At 42.6% G+C, this 27,713-nt stretch overlaps 1 protein-coding gene across 1 annotated transcript in view; it reads right to left on the reverse strand.

Moving 5' to 3' along the window:
- Window positions 1-4,886: 4,886 nt before the first annotated feature.
- UBXN7 (UBX domain protein 7) overlaps window positions 4,887-27,713 on the reverse strand; it is a 30,804-nt gene continuing 7,977 nt past the window's right edge. Inside the window, exons 5-11 of the mRNA XM_054983870.1 lie at window positions 22,607-22,719; window positions 14,889-15,035; window positions 14,473-14,563; window positions 11,875-12,002; window positions 11,233-11,623; window positions 9,936-10,015; window positions 4,887-8,867 (exon numbers count right to left, since the gene is read on the reverse strand). Coding sequence (XP_054839845.1) covers window positions 8,706-8,867; window positions 9,936-10,015; window positions 11,233-11,623; window positions 11,875-12,002; window positions 14,473-14,563; window positions 14,889-15,035; window positions 22,607-22,719 — 1,112 coding nt within the window. The 3' untranslated portion in view covers window positions 4,887-8,705. The remainder of the gene's footprint in view (window positions 8,868-9,935; window positions 10,016-11,232; window positions 11,624-11,874; window positions 12,003-14,472; window positions 14,564-14,888; window positions 15,036-22,606; window positions 22,720-27,713) is intronic.

Here is a 27,713-nt window from a genome sequence, read left to right on the forward strand (position 1 = left end):
GGGGCAGTGGACAGGCCAAAGGGGAGCACCTTATACCGGAAAACCCTTTGCCGGTAAACAAAGCTCAGGTATTTCCTGTGCTCCTTCCGTATGCCCACGTGAAAGTATGCGTCTTTTAAGTCAAGAACCGCAAACCAATCTCCCTGTTTCAGCAAGGCGATCACAGCCGCCAACGTAACCATTTTGAATTTGGTCACCTTGAGGAAGGCATTAAGGCCCCTCAGATCTAAAATGGGGCGTAAGCCCCCATCCTTCTTAGGGACCAGGAAGAACCTAGAGAAGAAACCCTTCACAGAGTCCTCATAGGGCAATTCTTCCACAGCACCCTTGGCCAAGAGCGACACGATCTCCGCATCCAGCTCGGCCATAGTGTTATTGACAGCTGTCAGGGGTGAACTGCATCTAGGCAGCTCAACAAACTCCAGCCCGTATCCCAGTTCAACAATAGTTAAGACCCATGAGTCAGATGTTATTGACTCCCACTCAGAGAGGAGTGGACTAAGTCTGTCCGAAAAGCTCGGGGATACGGCTGGCGCGACCCGTCAGTACTGCCTCCCGGCACCCTGCTGATCTTTCTGCTGGGCCGGTTGCTGTGCCTGACGAGGCTTGAAGGGCCGACGCCTCCTCTGCTGTTGTGCGGGAGGGTAAGGCCGCTGCTGGTAGGCAGGATACTGCTGGTAGCCCGGCCGCTGTTGCTGGTATCTGCCCTGGTAATGGTAAGGGCCAGACCGGGGAGCGTACCGTGACCTGGAGGAGGGCTTGTCCGCTGGAGCCAGACCCAAAGACCGCGCCGTCTGCCTGTCCCCTTTTTTCTTTTTCAGGGTCTCGTCGGTGGACTTGGAGAACAGCGAGTCCCCTTCAAAGGGCATGCTCTCCACCCTGGAACGCACCTCTTGGGACAGGGCCGTCGACCGCAACCAAGAGTGGCGCCTGAGGACCACCGCCGACGCCATCCCTCTAGCAGCAGTGTCAGCAGCGTGGCTCCCAGCGTTCATCTGCTGCTTAGACAGCCTCACAGCCTCCGTCTGCAGCAGGGACACCACAGCCTTCTGCTCAGGAGGGAGGTCTCGGGTATAGGATGCCAACTTCTCCCAGAGGTACAGCTGGTACCCTGCCATGATGGTCTGGTAGTTGGCAATCCTCAGACCCAGTGAAGAGACAATGTACTGGTGCCTGCCCATGGCATCCAGCTTCTTGCCCTCCTTATCGGCAGGCACCGAGGAGTGACCCGATCGCCGGGGGTTGAACTCCTCTGTGACCAAGGAGGAAGGTGGAGGGTGCTTCACCAACGCCGGCCAGGTGCCCTGCTTGATCTTGTAAAGCTGCTCGATGCGCTTGGATGTTGGAGGTTGATCACAGGGCACCTGCCACACCTTCTCCACAATCTCCTCAATACCCTCGAGCATGGGGAAGCCAACGTACGCCGGATTGTCCCCGTAAATACGTTTGAGGAGCTTGTCCTTGGTCTGGGGGACTGCTGAAGAGATATCCATCTCGAGAGCCTTGGCCATCCTTGCCATCTGGTCGGCGTAGATGCGGAGGTCCTCGAATGGCGAGTCCGCCGATGGCACTAGCTCCTCAGCTGGCGATGGTTCGGACCAGGACTCCGACTGGTAGCCGCCAAAGCTCTCCACATCCTCCTCATCGGAACCAAGCTGGGATTCCGGAACCTGGAGCGGAGGGGGAGCCCACGCCGATCTCGATGTCGAAGGCCTCGGTTCCGACACGGAGAAGCCCGCAGGTGCCCCCTCCCATTGGCAACGGTATGGCGAGGGGAGGTAGGAAGCCTGTCGATGCCGGGACGCAGCGGACCGGACTGATCGGACAGTGTCCCCGGAACCATGCCGCTCACGACCGACCAGAGGTGAAGACAGACGGGCAGGCGACGGACGGCTCCGATGAGGAGACGGGCTCGGTTCCAGCCTCGGCGACCGAAGGGGAAGCGATGGTCGGCTCCGACGGTGCGGGCTCGGCTCCGGCCCCGACGAGAATTCTGCGGGCACCGTCTCGAAGGCCATCGGATCCGGCACCGGCACGGAGATGTCTTCTGGCTCCGGGGAGCCCAGATGAGGGGAAGGCGTGTGAGGAAGCACGATGACCTCCTCCTGAGGAGCGGGACGCGGCGACCGATGATGCTTGGTCTTCTTCTTCTTCTTCGCTGGTTCCGAAGAAGACCTCGGAACCGACGCGCTCCTCGCCTTCGAAGGGGACCTCGGCTTCGACCTCTTCGCCTTGATCGGGATCGAACCGGTCGTCGGTTCCGACCGGGGACTCGGTACCAGGATCCTCGGTTCCGAAGCTGGTCTCGGATCCGACCTGGTAGATGACGCGCTACGGGGCGGCCGCACCGGTCCCTGCGCCGGAGAGGCCGCTCTCGACGCCGAGGTACTCGGGGGACGTGGTTTCGACCCCGACCTCGCGGAGGCCACTGAGCCAGCTCTTGATTGCCGTTCGGCAGAGGGGCTAGGGCCGGCCTTGGACGGACGTAACGGAGTTCCCTCCGACATGACCTTCTGCCACAGGGAGGAGTTCAGTCGGGCCTTGCGCTCCTGCCGGGCCTTGCTGGTGAAGCCCTGGCAAATCTTACAGGCCGATACATTATGGGTCTCCCCCAAACAAAACAGGCACAGTTCATGGCCATCGGTCTTGGCCATTTTTGTGTGGCATTGGAGGCAATGCTTGAAGAGAGCCTTTGAGGCCATCTTCAGGGGCACGCGAAAGGAAGGTCAGAAACAGTCCGAGTCAAATTACCGAGTCCACAACAAGGTCCAAAACGAGATCCGAAGAATAGTCGAGGTCACGAAGTCCGAAGTCAAAAGTCCAAGCAATCAGTCAGAATAAAGCACGAAGCACAAAAAAGCACAGAGCAACGAAGCTCACGTTCTCTCCAAGCGGCGGCAAGAAGAGAACTGAGGGAAGGGGCCGTTGGTCGCTGGAGGATCACGTGACCGTTTGGGCGGGAAAACGGTCGCTGAGGCGCGCGACAAACGGCCCCTTCGGAGCCATGGAAGCTCTAGAAAATTCTCCGGCGGCTGGCCTGCGCCTGCGCAGTCCCCATGTGTGGAGGCACAGAAGAACGAAGATGAACTAAATGTTCTTCGTAAAGAAATGGTCTCCAATGGAATTCAGCTCTCCAGGATCTCAGGAATAGAAATGTCTTTTTCCAGTGCTGCTTCTTAAGAGCCTTTAATTGGAGAACCAGAAATAATAAAACCATATTTAAAGAAGTATTAGCTTTGGGTATCCAATTATGTCTATGTTATTTTGTGCATGTGCCTTATGGGAGGCTGTGAAGGTCAGGGACTTAGATAACATTGAAATAAGAGATAGCATGATGTAAAACTTGACCAATGTGGCCTCTACCCTAACCTTCCACCTAATAGACTTAACTAAATTGGCTTCTGAATGAAATAAGTTCAGCACTCATGAGGAAGGCAGAAAAAGAACAGTAACTTTTATTTAGGATAGAAACTATTTACAGGTGTAACTCAGACTTGCTGGGCACATTTATTTATAAGGTTCATCTTTGAGGCTTCTGTGTGGTCCCACATTGGGGAATGCACAAGTGCAGGACAGCCGGCAACAGTTCTACGGCCTCTAAATCTAGTAGATGCTGAAAAGCCTTTTCCAAAAATTTGTGTTTTTTCTTTGACTGATTCTTTGGGATCTGGAAGAAACATCTGTGTGGTACGGAGCTGAATTTCACTGCATCCAGCACCCATGTGTCACAACGCTCTCCAATCCCAATCATGCCTGTTGTCTCAGCATAGTCAGGCTGAGGCGTCCTTCTTCAGTCCCTTGGTCAGCTGACTTCAAGCGGAGTGGGGAATCAAACCCATTCTCTAGATTAGAGTCCTACCACTCTTAACTACTACACCAAACTGGCTCTGTTTTGACTGGAGTTGTTGAAGGAGGATCTAGTCTCTTCCGTGAATGACTGGAGTAGCCTGTGCAGGAAGGATGCCTGGACTCTCGAAAAGACTGAAATCTTTTTCTCGATTTTCCTTCCTTTTTCTCTGAAGGACTTTCTTTGTGGGTTGGAGCAGCTCCTCTGCTGTTGCTGGAACCTGCTCCTTACAGGCTTGTGGGAGCTGCCACGAGCTGTCATCGCTCTGGGACAGGTTGCCGCAGACTCAACTGTGCCCCTCTGGGGGGGGGGTCCTTCCAGCCTAAAGGCTGGGGACCTCAGCAGGAGTCTGCAGTTGTGGCTGTGGGGCCTAGGAATACCTAAGGCCATCAGCCCGAATGCTTGTTGCTGCTCTGAAGCAGTACAGGTGGTAGCAGTAGACCCTTTCCCTTCCCATGTGAGCTCGACCATCTTATGTTCTCGGGATCACTGTACTCTGCAGAGCACTGCTGAAGACTTCCTGCTCAGAAGGCAGGGCCAGAAACACTGGTGGTCCCCAGGACAAGTCTCTCCCCTCCAGGATCAAATCAGCCAACTGACTCTGTCCTCAAAGAGGAGCTGTATGCCAAAAGAGGGACAGCCCCACTCTGAGGACGACCACAGAATTCGTCATTCACCCACTGAAACAAAATTAACAAGAGTATAAGCTGATAAAATGAGTATTTTAATTTCAGGATATGGGAGACGTGTAGCTGCAATTGACCCATGTTGCCCCCTGGGTAACATTTGGTAAAGGAACCACAAATCACCTTATTGAGTTGTTTCCTTGTTCTTGCTTCATTCAGTTCATTGGCTGCTACTTTCAAGGGGCAGGGAACATCAAATATGATGTCATTATGGCATGTATTTCTTTTACCAACTGTTGTAAAAGAGTATGTATAGCTAAGCCCCTGGTCTGTAATTTTGTCTCCGCAGAAAACATTTCTCCTTTTGTTTTCCAGGAGAGTTAATTTCCTTCTAAAATCAACAGCTTTAAGAATTAGAGAAAAAGTCTGCTTTATTTTCAGGATCAAAATATTACAATAGGAAGGACATTTACACATATTTATAAAAATGTAGTAGTTGTATGTATAGAGGTTGCCTTGAATTTGGTCCTTCCCATCACAGCAAGCTGAAATCTTCTCTTCCCCCACCTACCTTAGAATTCTCTTAATTACAAAGGAAATAGCTTCTACAGAAAACGTAGCAAGTCAGTTTTGTACAGCTCAAGCTATAAAACTTTATCAATTTAACAAGACAATCCAACTTTTAAAAGTCAACTTAAATGTCCTAAAGGGTACCATATTCTTTTACAATAATATCCATATTGTATGTTCGCAGAGTTTGTTAGGTAACAGCTTGTCTCCTTCCCTTTCAGAGGTTGCCTTATTACTGCTACAGCTTTGAACTTTTTGGGGTGTTGCTTTTGCCACCAGACGTCGTCATTCTTGATCATTTGCCATACTCCTTATATTGCATCAAAATCTCCTCCCACCTTTCAGGAATGATTTGTCAGATGGGGCTAGAATAGTTAGTTGCAAAAACATGGGAGTAAGGAGCGAGAGTGCTCATAGTCCCAGTCATAAGCTACAAAAATGGCAACCCCCCCCCCCAAACTGAAATAAAAAAGAGGGCTCCTGCACAGAAACTTTGCTGAAACTGTCTCTTCAGCAGCAATGGCACAGAGAAAGCTATTCTAGTTAACACAGAGAGGATGATTTTTGCCCAGTCTCCAGGCTATTGAGTACAATCCCAAACAAGGCATAAATGCACAGCTTACATCTCAAAATTAATTTGTCCCATATTTCTTCTTGAACAGTAAGCCTGTAAAATACCTTAAGAACAGTTGCTTTTAAAATTTTCAAATTAGCATTTAGATTTAATTTTACATATGCTGCTTTTTGGCTGTTAAGGCTCTTTACGGAAACATTAATGTCCAGATCTCTCATATGCAGTGTATCTTCGAACAATTCATCACATAGTGAACTGTTCTAAAGACAGCAAGACAGAGAGAAGCAGTGATGCTTATGTTAATGACGAAAATCTTATCCAACAGCACTGCTACATCAGAGCAACTGAACTGCCTAAATAATAACTAAAAAGATCAAATCAGAGAATTTCTCCAGAAGATACTTTGTTTGGATCACCAGTGATTGCTCTCCCCTCCCCCACAAAATTCCCAATCTCTTTACACTATCTGCTATAGCGGGGCTTTCTCAGGTCCATCTCTCTACTAGGTCTCATAATCCATCTGGAAGCACTGATCATTCTAATCATATTTCCCCCTCATATGAAGAAAGCTGACAAAGTGTGTTCTCACACATACATCCTGAAATTGCCATCTTGAACAGAGATTAATGCGACAGACGTTTAATTGACCCATTCTAAAGCATCAGGCCAAGGTTGTTTTTAAGACACCATTTTGAATGCAAAAATTCTGAGGACAAAGCTCAACTATTTCTGCTGCTGGTGTAAAGGGGCAAGCTCTTCATAAACCAACAAATTCTCTTTTTATAGCTACATGTTGTAGTCTGATTAGCAGTCTAAGAGAACAGAGTCTTCAACATTAAATCTTCTACACCTCTCAAGTCAGCGTGAAGCAACTGGAAATATGCTGGCAAGAGCAAAACAACATGTTGACAAGACTGAAAGCATTCAAGATTCAGTTAGTTTATACAGATACAGAATTTTCACAGCCTTGAGGACAATTGCCATCAAGGAGTTATACTGAATTACCCTTATTATATGTTATTCATATAGTAGTAACAGAAATGTAATCTATATTCATTTGTGCTGTGGCAATGAAGCCTCTGACACCAGTGCTACAGACCTGATGTAATAGCATGTTATGTTCACAAACACTACAAATGCTCAGGGACAGGGAACTAAGTTGTCAGAATTCTTGTAGTTCAATTGTTGATTGTGATGGGGAGTAAAAGTCATCACTTTGATTGAAACCTTACAAAGATCCTATGAATAGAAGCAGATTTGTGGAGCAAGCAGAGATGTGCAGAGATAAAGGGAGCTCAAAACGAAGAGTCCAAAAGGAGACAATGGACACAGAGATGATAAACTAGTTGAAGAATAGGAAAAGGAGGCAGCTTGAGGAAAGGGATAGAGGTATCATCAACCGAGGCAAAGAGCAGAGACTTGAATGAATATATTGAAAACTAAATGGTTCTTTGTAGCTGTCTAGTTTGGTTTTAATCATGATGTTGAGCTTTATCCTTTCATTTGCTTGGTTATGCATTTCAAAATGTTGGCTGGCATCAGTTTTCAAGAACTGAAGCTCTGGGGTCTTTATGCAGATGTCAAAATCTTTGTCAGCAAGCTCTGATCTGGCCAATTGTGTAGTTTTAATAAAACTCGTATCTGGCCTACTGATTACCAGAACTGCAGGTCAAACAGTGTAACCTGTCAGCTGTAAAAGTCACCTTACATTTGTTACTAGCATCTGTCAAGGAAAAGAGCAAAACTTTAAAAGTTTTCATTCCACAATGAAATACAAGCACTGCTCAGAAGTATGGGAAAAAACATGTGTGGGGAGAATATGACCACACAGTGTTTGGGATTAAGTATTGCCCAACCCAAGTGACCCACATCCCACTGATAATGACATCCTCCTGGCAGACTATAAAATAGTGAGACAAACAGCTGCTTGAACAGATGAAGGTCAGAATAACAGGTGTTAACACTCTAAAACCTTCTTACCCTTTTAATGATGTTAGTGTGTTAAAGCTAACCAAAGAAATACACTGCTTTCTCTAAGAACGTGGCACCTGTACAAATGCACTAAGACTCCGTGTTTCCGGTCTGACACTGAAAATCAAAACAGCTTTAAATTATGACAGAACAGGTTTAATGATTACATTCAGAGTCAGTATCTTGCCATATTCCATTGTTAGTAAATTCTGGGTAGAAACATGAGAAGCCATCCCTAATTTCCACAATTTTTAGTGGCTCTAGATAAGTAGGAAGGGTTAGATGACAAAGATTAGGCTGTACTAGCTCTACGAACTATATTACCTTCCTTTAAAGTAAGTAACTCCATCCATAACAAAAAGAGGTGAACACATACAAATCAATCCATACAACGGTTTAAATGTTGCTGATTCTGTGCCCTTCCTTGAACTGTGCTTGCTATGGCTATCAAAGTGCTACAGACCCGCAACTCTGTACATTTCCTTCACATGTAGGCAAGACCTGGGGCCTCTTCAACAACTATCTGGACATATGTTTGCGCCTTGAAAAGCCTGTGTGTGGCAGCTCCCAATCCATGGAAAACAGATGGAGCGCACCCACTAAGTACTTGCAGCCATCAGCACAGACTGGCATCCCAGGAAAAAGCCATGCTTGCCATGCTGAAAACCACATCCTGCACATGGTGGCAGAAACACGACTGCCTTCGTGTAGCTGCCACAGGTTTAAATGGTGATGTAAAGAAGCCCTTAATGGTTGGTCACTTGACCTCTTGAAAAATAAAATATATTAAACAAAATAGATTTTGTTTCCCAGGGGGAGGAAAAAACATTTCTTGCTCTCGCTGCTCCGTGTCCCCAGCATGCTGCACATACTGACAGCCCTGACTATTCTGAGATCGCAATGGGCCACTGAAGCAAGCATACCTTTCCCCAGCACCAAAGCCACGTAAAACCTGCCCTGCTTTCATATGACTGACTTCCCAAGAATAGCATAAAGGAGGGAGGGAGAAAAGTTGGCAAATGACTGCCTGATTTCAGCTCCGCAGTCTTATGATGCCAACTGCATATTTGGGGAATAGTACTGTAGGCAAAGATGACATGATGGAAGATTGGAAGAGCTAATTCCTTTCTTGCACAAAGACAGTCTCTTGAGGACAAAGACCAGCCTCTTGTAATGTAATGTCATAGTCCAGATGGGAAAGTTTTCTCCGTGGGAAGTTGGTGAGGAGTTCAAAGCGTTCATTGGGGTATCCTTTTGACTGTACATGTTTGATGAGAGCCTGCAAAGAGAACAAACACCAATGTCTTAATCTAAGAACACCAGCAATTTTTTTTAACACAGTGGACTAGGAAATGGCAACTTGTTCATCGCTGGCAACATCAAAACATGAACAAAAGGGCTGCAGTCCAACTTCCCATTATAATTACATGAAATAAACTGAGAAGAAATTGACACAATGGTTGATGGCCATTTCCACATATTAATATTATTTTTCATTCATTAGCCTCAAGCCTAAGAAATTCTAGTTAGACGTTAAACGGCATCAACAAGTGTCATGGGTATAATTTGCCCAGAAGGTGATAAATGAATACCTCCAGTTCACTAGTGATTTATCACATCCCTGTCCACATCACAAAGAGGCAGGATTCTGAAATGTGCATGGAACATGCAAGTGGTACGGCACATGTCATGCTTTCTGACCATGTGATGGTACCACACAGTCTTAAATTTACTGTTTTTACACTAAGAGAGAGAAAGCAAAGGCAGTGAACTAAGACTGTGTGGCAGATCTCCATGAATGCACCTTCAAAAATTAACTTTAAAGAACGCAACCAATTTGTTTAATTTTAATACTCCTCGTTGTTTCTGATCTTTTAGTGTTTTTGCTATGATGTTGCTATGATGTTTGCTATGATGTTGCTATGATGCTGCTGCTGGGGGAGAAAGGGGATGCTAAAGCAAGGTTTGTCAATATTCCAATACTGTGGAACTGCACAAGTCTCCTGGCAGTAAGATGGTATATATAATAAGCAAAAATTCAGCTTCTAGTATGAAGAGTTCTATTTTGTCTGAGATGGAATTGAATGCAAAATTAGCCAGTGAATTTAAAAGAAGTTTCCTAGTAGTCTTGTACATGCTCTTAAAAGTCAGTTCTCTGTCCAAAGCAAAATTTTAACAGTTAAAAGAAGCAGCCAAAATACCAGTTATTTGTGAAGTATTTTGTACTTTAAAAGGTGCAGGTGAAAAAACAGACAGAAAACATCAACCCTTGTAACACATACTGGGATAGCCAATGAAATTAACACTAAAGCAGCAATGGCACTCCTACTCCATCACTTCTACTTACCAGAAGCTTAGCTTGTTCAGGCAGTGAAATTTGTTCCCTCTTCCCATCTGGATACCTTAGCATTAGCTGTGCCTTTGGTCCTAGAGGAAGAAAGTTACAAACTAAATATAACTACCTCATGTAACATTCATGCTATTAAAAAAATATAAGGGGCACACACAAACACTGAGCCAGAAATCCTATTTCTATAGGTGACCTCTCTAAATCTTTGTTGCATGTTTGCATGATCATTCCTTCACCTCTACAGGGAAAAAAAAACAATGGAAGGATTCAATATTTTAATGAATGTCTGCTGTGTTTTACTACATTATACTAATCTCATTAAAATCTCATTCCTAACAACATTTTCACTGTTTCTCCTCTTCTAAACTTCCTAAACAGTTTCTTATTTAGGTATTTTGTAATATTTTACTTTCTGATCCTTCTTCTCTCCCCCAAGTTTTTTGTTTAGAATTGTACCGCACCATAGCACTTTGGTGACATTGCCACTCTGGCTGTCCATCTTTTATAAAACATTTAAATTTTAGGGTGTCATACATTTAAAGCTATCAATAGCCTGGTGTTGTACACTCACCATCTCTGAACTATTACATTCCACCGCTTTCTCTTCCTGACAGGCCTCCAATAGCTCAATTCTTATTTAGAAGTTGGTATAGTGTAATGGCTAACACAATGAGATGTGATCTACAAAGTTGCCAGTTCAAGCTTTGTCTTGACCACAAACTCACTTGATGACCTAAAGCAAGCCACTCTTTCCCAACCTCAGTTCCTCTCCCCATCTGCAATAAGGGGTTAATAGTACTGGCCTACCTTACAGGGCTGTTTAATGAGTATGCAAATTGCTCTGCATGCCAATATCCACCATGATTCTTCACTTAGTTATTTTACGAAGCTCTTTACCACAGTCGTTCCTTTTTAGGATTTTTAAGAAGTAGTCGTTCTTTTGTAATGTATAGATCTTTTGTAATATATATTTTACAATATGCTAACTGCACTATTGTAAGGGGATGCACTTTTAAAATACAAACATTTCACTGCCCTTACTGTACTTTCAACACTGGTATTTTTTAAAAATGTATGCCTAGATCGTGATCTGCCTGGACATAGTCCTGTAATGCATCTAATTCATCTTTAACTCTACATCTCCTGTTTACTTCCTGGTATACTCTTTGGCAAAAACACCAATGCAGCAGGAATAAAGTTGGGCTGTTAGACTTATAGAAAAGCCAATCAGATTATGGCATAATGAATTTGGGCAACTTCAAATGAGAGGATACATTTAAAACACCAAGCTTACCATTCATACTCAGCTCCTTCTCTGTAGCTTCTGGCTTAACGGCAGATTCCTCTAGCACCCCAGAATCTATGTAAGACAGTCCTCGATGGTTTGTTACCATCTCGGGTTCAGTCCTTGCTGTAGGCTCAGGCTGAGGTCTTCTGATCTCCTCTTTCCTACACCCCAAGTCCTTATGTGGAGACTTCCTAGACTTGGCAGGGTTATCTGGTTCATCATCATCAGAACCACAAACTGAAATAAACTCCTCACTTCCAGAGAAAAGCTCAGATTCAGACTCCTCATCAGATCTGCTGTCCTGTTTGACTTGGGTGGATTCAAAATGTGTCTCCTGTAGAGAGGCTCTGATAGCAGCTTCCAGCTGGCTGTCTTCACTTGCATCAATGAGGCTCTCCTACTCAACGCAACCATAAAACAAAATAGAGAGAAAAGTATCAGTCGATGATTTCTAACTAGTATGTTCAAGAGGAAAAAGCTTACAAATCTTAAGGCTGTCAGAAACGTTTTGCTTCTAATGTAACTTCTATCCTTCTTCATTGACGTTTTAGATGTTAATCTGGATAACCTCATCAATCTGATATATACAGATTCTACATCAACTGCACTTAATGCACTTAAATATACTTCTCCAAAAGATCTACTTACAGAACGAGTGCGTTTCTGGGGAGGACTGGTGGAATGTCCATCCAGTTGTCCGTGCTCCCCAAGGAATCCAGTCACTTGGTCCAAAAAGGAAGTTACATCTAACTGACGCCACTCTACTAGCTTCTGCCCTGTTGAAAAAAGCAATGAGAAACCCTGCTTCAGCAACAGGAATCTGGTATTATCATCAACGTAGGAGCCAGAATAAAGACAACACAAAGCATCACAAATATATGAACAAATGGAAACTGCCCCTTCCTCTGTCACAAGTACCTGTCTCTCCTACAGAGAACGCAAGATGGGAGAAGTCCATCTTTTTTTTTTTATAGCTTTTGCAGAAAGCGTGAACATAGAGTCATGCTGCTTCTCTTTTCCATAAAAGACAACAAGAAAGAAGACAAGAACCATCCTTCTTGAGAGGATTATGAGACCAAGGATTGAGGGAGGGTTGAGGCTATGTTTCACCTAGTATAAGCTTTTGGAGAAGGGAAAAAGTGATACAGGTTCTCACTGCTGTTTCTTGAATGCCTATGGAGACAATGGGGAAAGGGAAGCAGTAAAATTTGTTTCTAATCATCTTCAAAGTCCTGCTATGTAGAAACAGCCCTATTAACTACTAAGGGTAGATATACCAGGCTGTACTGGCAGTGAGTGGAGAAAAAGCAGTAGAACTTGGATCTCCGCATGAGATAAATGCTTGGTTGTCTCAACAACACAAGCGTGATCCCATATGGATGCTTCATATAATGCGAGGAGCACTGGCCTTCTTAAGCAACAAGGATGCTCTTCCCAGTCCTGCAAGACCTGGAGATCATTTGATACTCTGAATGGGGAAGGAAGGTAGGAGGCTTGTGGGGATTTCCATGCCCCATTTAAGGGGCTTAAGAGTATGCTAGCTAAGAATTCCACCACTGCTCTACAGAGTGTCAGAATCTCAAACCCAGGAAGGAGAAGTATGAACGAGCAACTTCCTTCCCTCAGATGCAAGCCAAAACTGGAGCTTTAGGATCCCCTGCTCCAGAAATGCGCGAGCTGAAATAAGACTCTGCCCTTGCAAAGACCTTGAGCCCACCACAGAATACAAAGACTGGAGATGGCTCTCATTTCATTTTGCATGGACTTTGCAAAAGGGAAGTGTGAGCCTCTTGTGCCACTTAGATCATCTGCAGAAGCCCACAAAAAATGTTCAGCCTCATTCTGGAAGTCTTCCTACATGCACAGAGTGCATGGGTGTAGGCATGCGCAATCCAGGAAAAAACCCAGATTTTTGCCAATCCAGCTAAATCCATCTTTCATGAATCAAATCAGAGAATCCAGGATCTGATCTGGGAACCTGGATCCCAACCCCTGAATAAATCCAGGCAAATCTGGGAAACATGGCTTCAGCCTCTGGCTGGCTCCTGCCTGGGCTTTTCTTCCAAGAGGGGAGGGGGAAGAGTGAGGCAGAGGGGAGTAAGTGGCCAATTCATACAGGATGGAGCTCTCCTTGTCTGTCTGGCTTCTGCGAGTGACACCGATTCTGCTGGGCTAAGTTGCAACAGTATCCCTTGCTTCAATTTGGATGGAATTCACTGTTTTGACATGATTTTCTAGTTCCATGTTGGTCCCCTCAATTCACTTTGGTTCTTCTTGCGTCAGTTTGGTCTGGGTGGGATACTCTGTTTTGGCATGATTCTTTGGTTTGATGTTAGTCCCTCTGAGTCACTTGTTCTGGGGGGATTTCCATCAATTCCCTTGTTTCAGTTTGGTTATGTTGACCTTCATGCATTTGGGAGTGTACCTTTGGCCACTGGCAGCCTTGGCCCTGTGTGTTTCTGCCTGAGTGCCTGCTTGGAAAGGTTCCCCCCACAAAAAATAATGGAGTGGCTGGGGGCCACCTTCTTTGGGGGGAGGTTTCTAATCTTCCTGCATCTTGGGTGGTCTTTTCAGGAATCTTGGACTTTTGGGGGATCCCATGAAACTCAGATTTCCCAGATATTTTTTTTTGTGCACACCCCTATATGGGGGAGAGATGTTCGGAGTTATCAAACATAATAGCTGGCTATTATGCAGCAGACCCGTGTACACAAATATCCTTCTTTCAGAGCATGCTTATTCTGGAGGTATGCGTCACCTGTGTGACTTTCTCATAGACACTGTTTTTAAAAGTCAGGAAATACCTGCAAAGCGATACAGCTGTTGCCTCTGCACTAACACTGAGAACAAAAGGCAGAAAATGAGCTCCTTCTTAATTATAGCTACTGAAGAGCAAACATTATCCTAATGGATTTACAAAAATTGATGGAACAAAAGTGAACCTTAATAATTGCCCTGCTAGAACAGACTCAAAAGTTCATCTAATTGAGTGTCTGATGGTCACCCAGTCATATCTGGAAATCTCCTGAGCAGGGCATCGCCTCAGCAACCCTCAAAAAGTATATTGCCACTAAACATGGAGGTTCCCTTTAGTTATGGCAAAAAAGGAAAAGAATGTTGATGAACCATGGGCATGGTATGCTCAAAATAGACTGGAAACCCCATTGAAGGAAAGTAAGCTTAGGATTCAGGTCTGTATTCTAATACACCTACTGATATTTCCCATGTGATTGCTTGCCCTCTTACCTGTCCTAGGATCCAGGATAGAGACATACGGGAAATCTGCCAGTTTGTAGAACTGTATATATCTTTGGCCTTCTTCACTGTCATGATATACCTACAGATTAGCAAAAACAAAATATGAATGCTTGACTACAGTCTGGTATTAAAGGGACTTTAACTTTTGGTAATATAACTTGGACTGGCAATGGAATCTTAACCAGAATTACCGTCTTCTAAATCCACTGAAGTGAACTGGCTTGGAAGGATGTAACTCCACTTATATTTGCACCATAGAAGCCCTACCTTTGTTTTACATGGTTAGTTCTTCAATACTTTCCCTTGTTCCCTCAAATATTACTGGGTGGTGTTGGCATTTGACTTTTCTGCAGGATACTGACTAGATAGCTAACTGTTTGATCACTTGGGTCAAAAGCTCTCACCTGCCAAAAAATGAAATGTTCCCGGATAATGTTTTTCACAGCTTCGTTGCTCCAAACGTCTCGATTGAGACACTGACAGGCAAAATCCTGAACATTCTGTATGTTAATCATGAGCCACTTGTTCTGCATCTGACCACACTCCTTGGCCTGGATACAAAGAGAACAAAGACCATCCATCAAAAATGAAAATCTAGCAGAAACAATGTGAGCAACGATGGCTTCTATTTATAGCACCAGACTTCACTAAAACTTCTTCACACTGGAAGGTACAGTCAGTACTTTAAAAAGGTCATTTGCAAACAAGCCTGACAAACAGTGTATAGGATTAGAGGACGCTACGGATCTATTTGTCATCTAAGGATCAAACTTTGCTACTCCCAGATTGGTGGGTGTCAACATGCCTCGCACAAGAGTGGGGAGAAAGCCTTTTTTCAAAAATCCAGATTTGAAAGTAGGGAAAAAACCCTTCTGAGTAAAGCATTTAGTTTAAAGAACAGCATTATTAATAAACTTGTATTTTCTTTTTCTGCTATTCATTCCCTCTAATTTTCTCTCCATTCTTATACATTGTATTTTGATGTTATTGGAAAACCAAGTGCCATTTTCTGATGACCATTCAGACTGCAAGTGGGGGAAGTGGGAGGGTTTGAAGTTGCAGGAAGAGATCTTACTGGTTTGAGTCACAAAGCTGGCATTGCCTGATTGGTTGGTTGCAAGTTAAGGTAGGAGATTGATCAAGAATGTAATTCTGATCGTTGAATTGTCATACCTGTTGGGAAAAAAAGGGCTATATCAAAAATTCGTATGCTCATATTTCCTGAATAAATAGGAAAGAGTGAATGGACTTTCTTAGAAGAATCTTTGCTTATGAGTTTGCACCTACAATTTTATTTATGAAAAGGAGTATTCTTGCTGGTTTTGCTTCTTGGGAAGAGAGTTTCACTTTTTAAGGTGAAACATCTGATCTGCTGGTTCTGAATGGGCAACTAGACAGAAATAAAAAGCACCCTCCTCTATTGGAAAAGAGCAGTATTAAGAATAGCTAACACTAACCCAATAGAATTCAACACACTATTTTTTAATCGTATCAAGTGTTCAATTTTAAATACCTGATACTCTTTAAAATTCCAATCTTCTAAGTTTTATTTTGCTGTGAGTGAAAGAGAAGACCTTGGTGTGTATGACTGGGCCACAAAGAACTGTGTACAGCCAACATTTTCTGAACAGGGATTTTGGCTACAATCTGCCCTGCTTTACTTTTCTTCCAGGAAAAAAATCACTAAGAGGAATAACATGATAGCATTTTATAACTTATCCTCCTAAACCAAACTGAGTATTTGTGGAATTTTTATTCTAAGGGGATATTATTTGGAATTAAGGTGTCTTCATTAAAGCAACACTCTAGGAGGCTAGCCAAAGAAAGCTGTTTCAGTGTCAAAATGTTGCAATTGATTTCTTAGTCCTTCTGTTGTTTCTTCTTGAATTTATATTCACCTGAGCTGGATGGATTTTACAGCCATTTTAAATTTAACGTTACATATGTAAAAACTGTAGTAACACAAATAATATGCAACAGATGTTTCAGTGCGAAATGTGGACAATGTACAATCAAAGTAAAATATCCAGTTTCTTCAATGAACAATTAAGGAAAAATGAAGACATCTTTGACTAATTTGTTATAGTCTCTTTTGACTAAAATTTAAACACTTTAATTTCATTGTTGTAGCTGCCCAACTAGAAGTTATAGGAGCAAGGTATATTTACTCTAAATTCATGAATAGGTTAATTCACAAATTAAGCTGTATTTCTGCAGTCTGAGCACACAAGTTCACAAATGTAAAGAGTTTTGCCTTTGTACCATATGAATTTCTGAGATTTAACAGTTAAATGTATTACTAACAATGGCCTCTATTCTGAAGACTGAAGGGCATGTAAGAGTAATTCAGCAGTGGAATTGGCTGCCTAACAACAACAACATTTGATTTATATATTGCCCTTCAGGACAATTGAACGCCCACTCTGAGTGGTTTACAAAGTGTGTTATTATCCTCACAACAATAACCCTGTGAGGTGGGTGGGGCTGAGAAAGCCCAGGGAGAGCTGACTGACCCAAGCTCACCCAGCTGGCTTCAAGCAGAGGAATGAGGAATCAAACCCAGTTCTCCAGATTAGAGTCCTGCCGCTCTTAACACTACTGTAGCACAGTCGTTAAGTGGTTTGGCTGCAAATCAGCACTCTACTGGTTCGAATCCCGCTACTGCCATGAGCCCAATAGTGGCCTTGGGTCAGCCACTCCTCTCAGCCCCAGCTCTCCAGCTGTATTGTGGGGATAATAATGACACTAACTTGCTCACTGCTCTGGGTGAGGCACTAATCTGTCTAGAAGAGCAGTATATAAGTGCAGTTATTATTATTACATCAAATTGGCTTTCCAGTTTGCCTAGAGATGTGGTGGGTTCCCCTTCATTGGCGGTCTTCAAGGAGTGGCTGGACGAATACTTGTTGGGAAGGCTTTAAGCTGTTCCTTCATTGGGCAGGGGTTTGGACTAGATGATCTGTAAAGCCCTTTCCAGCTCTACAATTCTATGAAGTTTTCTTAATTGACAGAAATCCACACTGATACCCTCCCTCCAATGGCAGTCCACTGAGACCCCTGAAACAACATAAAGGGCAAAGTGAGGATCTGTAGTGTGTGTGTGGGGAACTGCACAATTGGATGTGTGTGTTATGTGCCCTCAAGTTGCCTCCGACCTATGGCGAATCTATGAATGAAAGACCTCCAAAACATCCTATTGTTAAACAGACTTGCTCAGATTCTGCAAACTGGAGGACGTGGCTTCTTTTATTGAGTCAAGCCATCTCGTTTTAGGTTTTCCTCTTTTTCTACTGCCTTCCACTTTTCCTAGCTTTACTGACTTTTCCAGAGAATCTTGTCTTCTCATGTGACCAAAGTACAATAGCCTCAGATTTGTCATTTTAGCTTTTAGGGAGAATTCAGGCTTGACTTGATCCAGTACCCACTTATTTGTCTTTTTGGCCATCCATGGTATCCGCAAAACTCTCCTCCAGCACCACATTTCAAATAGTTGGATAAAGGCCAATAAACTGACCAGAAGTTTAAATAACAGTTTGTTTTTTCTGACATAATTTGCCTTTTAGGATGACTTAACACCCACTCAGAGAGGTTTACAAAGTATGTTATTATTCTCCCCACAACAAAACACCCTGTGAAGTGGGTGGGGCTGAGAGAGGTAGAAGCTGTGGCTTTAAGTGGAGGAGTGAAAAATCAAACCCAGTTCTCCAGATTAGTCCCGAGCTCTTAACCACTACACCAAACTGGCTCTCCAAAAACCCAATTCTATCCGAAAAAACCCAACTGCTATTAAAAATGTATTCCATACATTTGCCAGCTGGACTTGTGGGTTCTGACTAGCTTTTTCTAAAGGCCATCTACAAGGAACAGATCAAATTTTCATCTTGTTTCTTTCATACAGGCATTTAGTTTAGTGTCAGTGCAACCTGCTCAGCACTTGCAAAACACAGACCTTTAGCATCCCCAATCCTCAAGATATTTACCTGGAAGCAAAGGTTTCAAGATTACAGTTTTTAAAATGCCTATTTGAATCTATAAAGAAATGTGAGTCCCTGTGTCTAAGCTAGCACATTATTAATCAAAAAGTTATTTTTTCCCGCCACAATATTGCTAAATGTTTGCCCAGGTATTGGCTCCATGTTTATTCTAAATAATCAGCACCAAAGAAGACATAAAAGCACATAATAGGACATGCTTCTCCTTTCCGTCAAGGATTTAGAGTATGATCAAGGGTTTCTGTTTGTTTTAACTATAAAAAACGGACAAAAGAAAAAATTAAAAATTATGAAGCTTTGGAAGAAGATGGGCAGCACAGAGAGTAGCACTTTCTACAGTGCTCTGCAGTATACAGAGCTTTAAGCTAGTGACAACAATTAACTTGGCCCAAAGCCACTCACTCAGTGAGTTTTATGGCTGAGTAGAGATTTTAGCCTTGCTCTCCAATGAGTGAATGCTCTCCAATTGAGCATGCTGGCTGTCAGTTAAAAAGCTACTGCTTTCTTTCTGCTTTAATTGGTATATTACTAATCGTTTTTGGATTTGGAGCAAGGAAGACAAAGGGCAAGCAACTTTATTCCATTTTATAGAGTAAGAACTGGAATAGATAAAAAGCTGTACAGTCCAACCAGGAAGCATGATTCACTTATTAGGCTGCCTCCACACCTCTAAACTAAGATAACCAGATACTTTGAAATCTTTTAAAAAACATTTACATGACTGAAGCAAAGTTACTGAATCACTTGCAATTACACTCAACTAGGATAACAATGGTGATCACTAGACATGGGCACGAACCACAAAAAACCCGAACCATGCGGTTTATGGTTTGTGGGGTTTCCATGAACTGGGAACCACGAACTCACACGAACTGGGGCAAGTTCACAAACCAGTTCGTGGGGTTTAAATGCCCCGTTCTGGCTGCTTAGCAGCGGCAGTGAAAGGGGCATTTGATCGTTTAAAGGGCCCTTTCCTGCCGCTTGCAAGCAAGTCCCTTTAAACTATCAGCTGGCAGGTGGGAATCCCCCTCTCGCTTGCTTGCATGCAGCAGGGCCTTTTAAACAGCCCAAACCCCACAAACCCCATTGCAAACCCACTTGCAAGTGGCAGAAAAAGTTTAAATGGCCACTGCCCTTTTCCCTGCCGCTTTGCAGTGGCAGGGAAAGGGCCATTGTCCTTTAAATAAGAACCAAATGGAACCAGTAGACCAGTTCTGTGGAAGTTCGTGGAAACGAGCTTCCATGAACCACTGGTTCGTGATCCACAAACCTGGCTGGTTTGTGGGTTTTTTTGGTTCGTATTCAGGTTCATGCCCATCTCTAGTGATCACAGGATTAAGTGTTGGAATCTTCTTTCCGAGGGATAGATGCACTCCTCTGGACAACCTTCACATCGAAGCTGGACATCTAACAATTACAATATTGTTGGAATGATACAATAAACAGGCATAACCTATACATGTCAGACTATGAACCATAAGCTTGCATGACTTTACTAGTCTTAAAACTACAAATTCCACAGCATCTCAGAACTTGTTCATACATTCCAAAGTGTGAGAAAGACTAACCATGTCTTAGAGGAGCAGGGTGAAGCCAGACGAGGAAACTTCCATAAGAACATAGCTCCTTTTGTGTGATTTGTAAAAAAGGAACTCACTTTCAGCTAATCCAAAGGAGTTGAAATGTTGACCTTCTAATGTGCCTTTAAAACAGTACTATGAATTAAAATCCATGAGTGTCTGGTCTCTGCACTGCCCATTCCACCTTTGCAGCAGCAAAGGTACATGGCCTTGTGAGGCCATGCACCACTCACTCCTTACTTGCGGCAGCTCTGGGACCAGTGGCAGCCTTATTGCAGAGAAGGGCAGTAGGTGTGGCCCAGGAATAGCCTGGCTGGCCTCCAACAGCTTAAGCTTGGAGAGAACAGTCCCCAAGCCAGCAAGCAAGCTAGGGTAGCGTCTGGGCAGGCCCAACCAGGGAGGAGGGGAAAACAGCCCTTAATGAACTGGAATGGAAGGAGCAAGGAGGATAAAAAAAGCTTGACACAGCCCTTCCAGTTGATAGACTGAGGAGAGGGCCATTTAAGGAAGCCAGGGCAAGATTGGAAGGAGGCCTGGGGGCAGGACAAGAAAACCCCTGTATAAGTGAGTTCCTGTGAGGGCTGATGGTGGTGGTTGGGAGACAACTGAGAAGCTGTTGTCCAAAATCAGGAGAAGGAACATCCCTTTCCTGGCTGGTTTGAGTCCTGAGGACACCCACTGACAACAACCAACAGGACAGCAGAGGGGTAGATGTAGGTGTTAGTGAGGGAGAAGCCTCACAATGAGGGAGAATCTACATGTATGTATTTACTTCACTTATATCATAGAATCATAGAGTTGGAAGGGGCCATACAGATCATCTAGTCCACCCCCCCCCATATCCCACCTTTCTTCCCAATGGGGACCCAAGGCAGCTTACATTCTCTCCTCCATTTTATCTGCACAACAACCGTGTGAGGTTGGTAAAGCTGAGAGAGTATGATTCGCCCAAAATGGGAGGAGGGGACAGTGGGGTACCTACCACCTGTGCACATGCGCCCCTGGGTTCCTCCACTATGTCAGAAAATGACATCATTTTCCAGTGTGACAGAGGAATTGCAGTGCATGCTGAAGTGGAGCTAAGTGAAAGCTGTCTCCAGAGGGGTATTTTCACAGCGCTTGGCTTTAGTGCACACATTATTCCATCACTGGCATGATGGGGGAGCACAGGAGCGCATGCATGCACTTGTCTCCATCCTATGCCTTCTCCCTCCCATCAGCCAGGTGAGTGAGACTGGCAGTGGGTACCCCCCCCACCTCACCTAGGCAGGGGAATGACAAGCCTAAGAGCAGAGCAGGGATTTGAACCTGGATCTCCCAGATCCTAGTCTGACACTATAACAACTACACTACACCGCACCACACCACTTTAGTCTATAATGAAACCATGCACAGCATTCTATGAACAAAAAATAGCAGACCCTGTCCTAAAGCAACTGCAGATCTAACACATTAGGTAATAAAAACTTTTAATATAATAGAAAAGTCAAACAAATGCAGAAGCTAAGAAACTGGAGGCAGCTAAGAAAAGTTATAAAAGCAGTGAGTCCACTAAATCAAGCCAGTTTCTGGAGAGGCAACAAATTTACATCAGGGAAGCTGATCAAGTTTCTACACGGAGGCCTGACTAAAGAAGATGACAGAACTCGCATTTGTTGAGGCAAACTAATGTTTTAGTAATCATCTCAGAGTTAAATCTTGTTATCACTAAATTGCCCCCCTCCTCTACTCTAAGCAAAACTTGAGTTGAAATACATCTTATTAAAATGCAAACTTGTTAAAAGAAATTTTCCATCCCAGAAAGAACAACATGCTGTTTAGGTACAGAACCTGTCCTTTCAATGAAACTAGGATGTTTTCATGCCATTCACAACCTTACACCCTAGCATGTCTCTTTCACTGAAATCTCTTTAAGGGGAAAGTGAATTAAAAAAAATAAAAGACAAACACTAACAAACTGTACTTCCTCAAACTTTATTTCTAATTCCTAAATTTCTAATTTCTAATTCCTCTGTGTCAAAGTAAATATAAATTGCTGCCACCATGCAGAAAGATACTCTTTAACAACTTCCTAAATTACTAGTAAATTTACCAAAATACACACATACTCCCTATGCTGTAGCCACCACACAACTAAATAAGCCTTGAAAAGGGACTGCAACCTGCTGCTTTCTTTCTGCCTGGGGAGAATCTTCCACAGAGGCTGAGCATTTCCACCTGCCAGCCGCACCCCTGGCCGCTTGAGCCTTGAAAAAGGGGCTGCAACCCACTGCTACCTTCCTGCCTGGGGAGTGCTTGTGACTGAGGCTGAGAGTTTCCGCTTGCTGGCTCTGCTCCTGGATGCTCACGCCTTGAAAAGAGGCTGCATCTTATTTCTGCCTTTTGCTTGCGGAAGCAAAACATTTTCTCCCCTGGTTGACACCTGAAATTGAAACACTAAATAAGGTTTGTATTTGATAGGATGTTTGTACTTGTTCGCTGCCTTGAGTGTTCTTTGAATATAAAGACAGAGTATAAATAAATAAACTGTATGGAAGGTTGGCAACCTACTGTTTCAAAGCTTCCTTTATGCATCAGATCAATTGGAGGCCTGAAGAGGTCTGCAAGGGTTGTAAGTTTCTTGTCTATTGCACCTCCATTCCTCAATTCCTGCTCCTGGCGAACTGTAGAGCCCCAGTAGAAAAAAAGCAAGTTAGACAAAACATTAACACCACCAGGCTCAACAGTCATGACAACTTATAAACAAAACTTATTTGTTAAACATGCTTTAAAAATGTATAAACAGAGGAAGTGAGGGAAGGAGGGAAAAGAGAAGGGAAATATAAGACCAACTACAACACAAGACTAAAAGCAATCATATACTGCCAAAATTAGTATTTTACCTAATATTTTTCTACTTAGTGGAAGCCAATTACGTATTTAAAGGAATTCTTCAATAAGGAGAGCTCCATTGCATAAGTTTAGAATTTATTACTAGCAAAGTATTTTTAAATTCCCCACAACTTTACTATAAAAAACATGTTTGTTTTTTATAAGTAACATTTCAGCTTATGAAGAATTTCCAGTTTAACAGCAATTTGTTTCCTTGATAGAGACCACACACACACAGTCCTCATAGAGCTATTGATCTGTGGAATGCAACAAGATAATGTAGATGAAGTGCTCTGAACTCTGGAAATATCAGAATGAAACATCAAGTATTTTAACGTGTAGCACAGCATAAGGAAAAGATAGCACTATGATCAACCAGGTCTGCTTTTTAATACAGCTGTTCAAGCATTAGTGGCACAATTCAGACTTAACTACTACTGCTGCTACTTAATTACTGTTTTCACAACAGACGTAATGAACGGCGAGACATCGGGTTCTAAAAAGGAAACCTAGAGTTTACTGCCTAAATTACAATGTGATTTTCCTACAGCTGTCAAAAATTTAGCCACACATGAAGTTACTTGTTTATCTTCGCCACTTAATAGCCAAGATGATTTCGCTTCTAGAGAGAGAAACTCCTGCTTAAACAAAGGAAGAATTAATTCAGCTCTCAAATCTAAAAATTCAGGACCGCCAAAAGAATATGGTCTATAGCGTCAATGCAGAATCTATTAGAATATGGAATACTGCTAAACCTTCCCAACATTGCCAATGGCAAGGCTTTAAAGCGAGCAAGATTCAGACATAACTGCAAGATATGGCTGATTGCTGCATGAATGAGCCTCGAAGGAGCTTCAGGGTCACTCTTGCAAATCTTACTCTCCCTTCCCCAAGCACAGAGAGAGAGAGATAAGCTATTTCTTCTGTTGCAAACCAGTTTGCTGTTACATCCACTCTAGCAAACCAGAGTTTCTGCTTTCCCTTCAAATCAAGATACCAAAAATATGGCTTGCTGTCTGATGGTTCAGATGTAACTGAAAACTTTAATTTGCCATAAAAATGAAAATAACTAATTACTTGATCACACATGCTGGCAGGAAAGAGTGCATGGGTTGCCATGCCGGTAGGACTGAACTATGCCAAGGTGTTGGTGCTTGATTTTTATGAAGTTAGCCCAGAAAATTCCTTCCTAGATCTTAACTGTTAACTTGCCATAGCCCAAACCACTTTTTGAACTCTAGAAGAGTTGAAAGAGCAGTTTGAGAGTTCTGTGGGGCAGCTTCTGATAAATAAAGAACATAAACAATTCAGGCACATGTGCCTTTAGATTGTAGGCTACATCTGTTTTAATTTATCCAGGTTCAGAAAAGAAAGTTGTCCTAACTGATAAAACTCCTCTGAAACACTGCTGACCTCCCAGATTATTATGCTGGGGGAAAAAACACTGCAGGTATGATCCACTTTCTAGCCTGTTTTATGGATATCACCCGCCCAAGGAATCAGAGTATATTTGTACCCTGGAAGTCATGGAAAAAACTGGTTTACCGATTTAAAATTTTCTATGAACACCATACTCGAGTTACACCTTCTCCCTAATGAAGTGAAGTGCCCTGTTCCCGCCAATGTCATTTTAAAAAATAAAACCCAAAATCAATATTTAGGTGTTAGGGTCATTCTAAACCGAATAGACTTGACTTAAAAATACTATGCATAAGTGTATACAGGGCTTCTTGTGACCCCCAACAAATACTGAAAAAAACGATTTTAGCTCTCTTTCCACGTATAAATAGATGGACTAAAATTATTTGTTCCATTTTATAGGAAGATGGAGCAAACAATGAGAACCGTAATTTTGCTCCATAATTTATAGAGAGAGATATTTGTTCTGCAAAAACATTACCATACAGATTTGGGGATAGAAAAGCACCCCCCAGGGAAAACCTGCGCATGCAATCTGAATTGTTGCATACATAGTAGCAGCAGTTTTAAAATAGTGTGTGTGTGCCCCATAGCCACATGAAAAAACTTACACTGAATTATTTTTCAATGTTGTAAAGTGGGGTCATTCAATACCCCTGCAAGATATGCCTGGACATGTCTGCAGACATTTCATCAAGCTATGTGTATTTCCAGGTTAAATGCCTCCTTCTAGTCTGGAAACTTCAACTGACCCTAGCCATCTGTTGACAGCAGATTTTTCTCCCTTTGATAATCAGGAAGTGCTATTAGCAACTATTATCCCACAAGTGCATTCCAAGGTCTGGTTACAAGAAGTTTAGGAGAAAGTGTGCTGACAGGAATGGAATCCTCCTTTCCAACTGTGTCATATGTTTTCAAAAGGGTGGGGTAAATTTGACCCAAATTACATTTCTGTGGGGTTTTGATGTTTTCAATTAGGCGTATTTTTTACCCCAACTCCAGTTTTTATTCTTGTTATTCCTACATTGCTGATGATAATCTCGAGGCCTGATTTTTTTTCTTAGTAGTTAATGTCTTGATTGAGAGAACCACCTGGTTTCCTTCATTTTTTTATTAATTATGGGGGCAGTTTGACCCCTACACCAAAGTAGTGTTGTGGTATTTTCACGGGGGGGAGTGGTTTATGGCTGCTTACAGTGTCATCCAAAGCAGAGTTATACCCTTCTAACTCACTGACTTCAAAGGACTCACAAGGGTGTAACTCTGTTTAGGATTGTACTGTTAATATTTCTTTTATAGCTTGTTTTTATATTAGCAATTTTATGATGGCTGTGATCATTTTATAGTATTGTTTTTATTTTCTGAGCCACTTTGAGCAGGCCTCTTGAGTGGCAACATGTAGATTTTCTAAATAAATAAATACAAACCATGGAGCAAAGGAACCAATTTATGCTTGCTGTACTGACCTTTTGGGGTGAAATTACTTTGACTTCTGAAACTGACATTATGAAAATACTTTTGCAGCCCCAAGTACTAATAAAATGTTTACATACTTTGCAGTATGGTCTTACGTAACATATGAGGTGAGGATTTAATCACAAAACACTTTACAGAGATAATTTGTGAGCTATTTTATCTAAAAAGAACCCTACATAGAAGGAACAATGGTACATTTTAAGTGCAAACTTTTATTCCATTTTAGCCACATTTAGAGCAAAACACATTCTTTACATGGAAAATGTAACAATAACTATAGAGAATAATAACAGGAAGATCAGTGAAAAGACTTACTGCTATACATGAAGATCTGACAGAATCTAACAAAGTGTTACATGCACATGAAAACCTTTAAATAAATTTGTAAACCTGAAACTTTCTTAGAAATTATCTTGCCAGGTCTTTCATTAAGCCTTGTTTGAAAACTGGCAAAATTGGGGTTATAAATAAACCTTGAAGGTTACATTCCACAGAATTAACATGCTTACACGGATGAGACACTCAGGTAATTGTTTATCTTCACTTCAAATACAGTTAAGAACTGTTCAATGAACTTATCCCAAGTATTCCAGAAGGTCAAACACATTTCCTTTTAATAAATCCAGGGGAGTTAGCCGTGTTAGTCTGTTATCACAAAACAGTAGAGTCCAGGAGCACCTTTAAGACTAACCAACTTTATTGTACGATAAGCTTTCAAGAACCACAGTTCTCTTCATCAGATACATCTGACAAAGAGAACTGAGGATCTCGAAAGCTTATGCTACAATAAAGTTGGTTAGTCTTAAAGGTGCTACTGGACTCTTAACCTTTTAATAAAGTTTTCAACTCCAGAAAGCCTGATAAAGCATTTTTGAGAGATGGGGAAGGGGGCATTTATTTGAAACGAAAAGCTAAAATGGTTGCATGTGTCATCGCTGAGAAACAATAATGGTTATGTAAGATATCTCAAATTGTCATATGAAAAGTTTTCTTTGAAGTAGGCTGGATGCAACAATAAGACTATTAATTGGTTTAACTGAACCCTGATATCTGCAGTGTTGAACTCTGGAAAAGCTGAAAAGTAACAGAACCCTAAAATTTCAAAAGCACAATGTCCAAAGAAGAAGACATTATGCTAATGTTAATTTTGTAATGACAAGTAACTAATTTTTGTTCATGTTGTCTTAAAAAAGGGAACAATTTCATTTCTTTGTGACATAAAAATAGAAAAGGAGAAGAAGCATTTATCCAAGCTGAGTATCTAATACTCAGGGGGCCATAAATTACTGACAGGTTTACCAGCCAACAGTCACTACCAGCTTCTATCCTCTCTCTAGTCAGGGAGTGGGGGGAGGGAATGTGTCTTTTTTCTGCTCTAACTTTGCAAGAGGCAGAAGCATGAAAATGAAACAAGCCCTCTTTCCCCTATCCCTGGTGAGTCTTTTCACATGTACAGAAATGTTAGGGGAGGGACAGGACCTTGTTTCAACTTGTAAGAGGTTTCAAAGAAACCAAGAAATGTCACAAGGGTTTTTTTTGCCACTTTTTCAAGGCTTGTGAAGGTGCTGGGAAAGATGCAGGCAGAAAGACTTGAGCCACTTCTTGGACTCTTTCATTAAAACCTTGCCCTTTCCTTTGTCATTTGTGTGGTTGCTATAAACTTAAAGGGGCTATGATGTTTTCTTTTGCATGGAACTTTGGCAAAAACATGCAAGTCTCTTGCACTGCTTCCACTTTCTGCAAAAGCCTGTACAAAACAGACACCCTTCCCTGCACTCTCTGTAATTTAAAAAGAACTCAGGAGGGAGGGGGACCAATCAGGGGAGGGGGCGTTACCATTAGTGACAGTGTAGAGCATTCATTTAGTAAATTATATTGCAAATGACAGTAA

This window comes from Eublepharis macularius, chromosome 6 (genome assembly GCF_028583425.1).
Source record: "Eublepharis macularius isolate TG4126 chromosome 6, MPM_Emac_v1.0, whole genome shotgun sequence".
Taxonomy (NCBI): domain Eukaryota; kingdom Metazoa; phylum Chordata; class Lepidosauria; order Squamata; family Eublepharidae; genus Eublepharis; species Eublepharis macularius.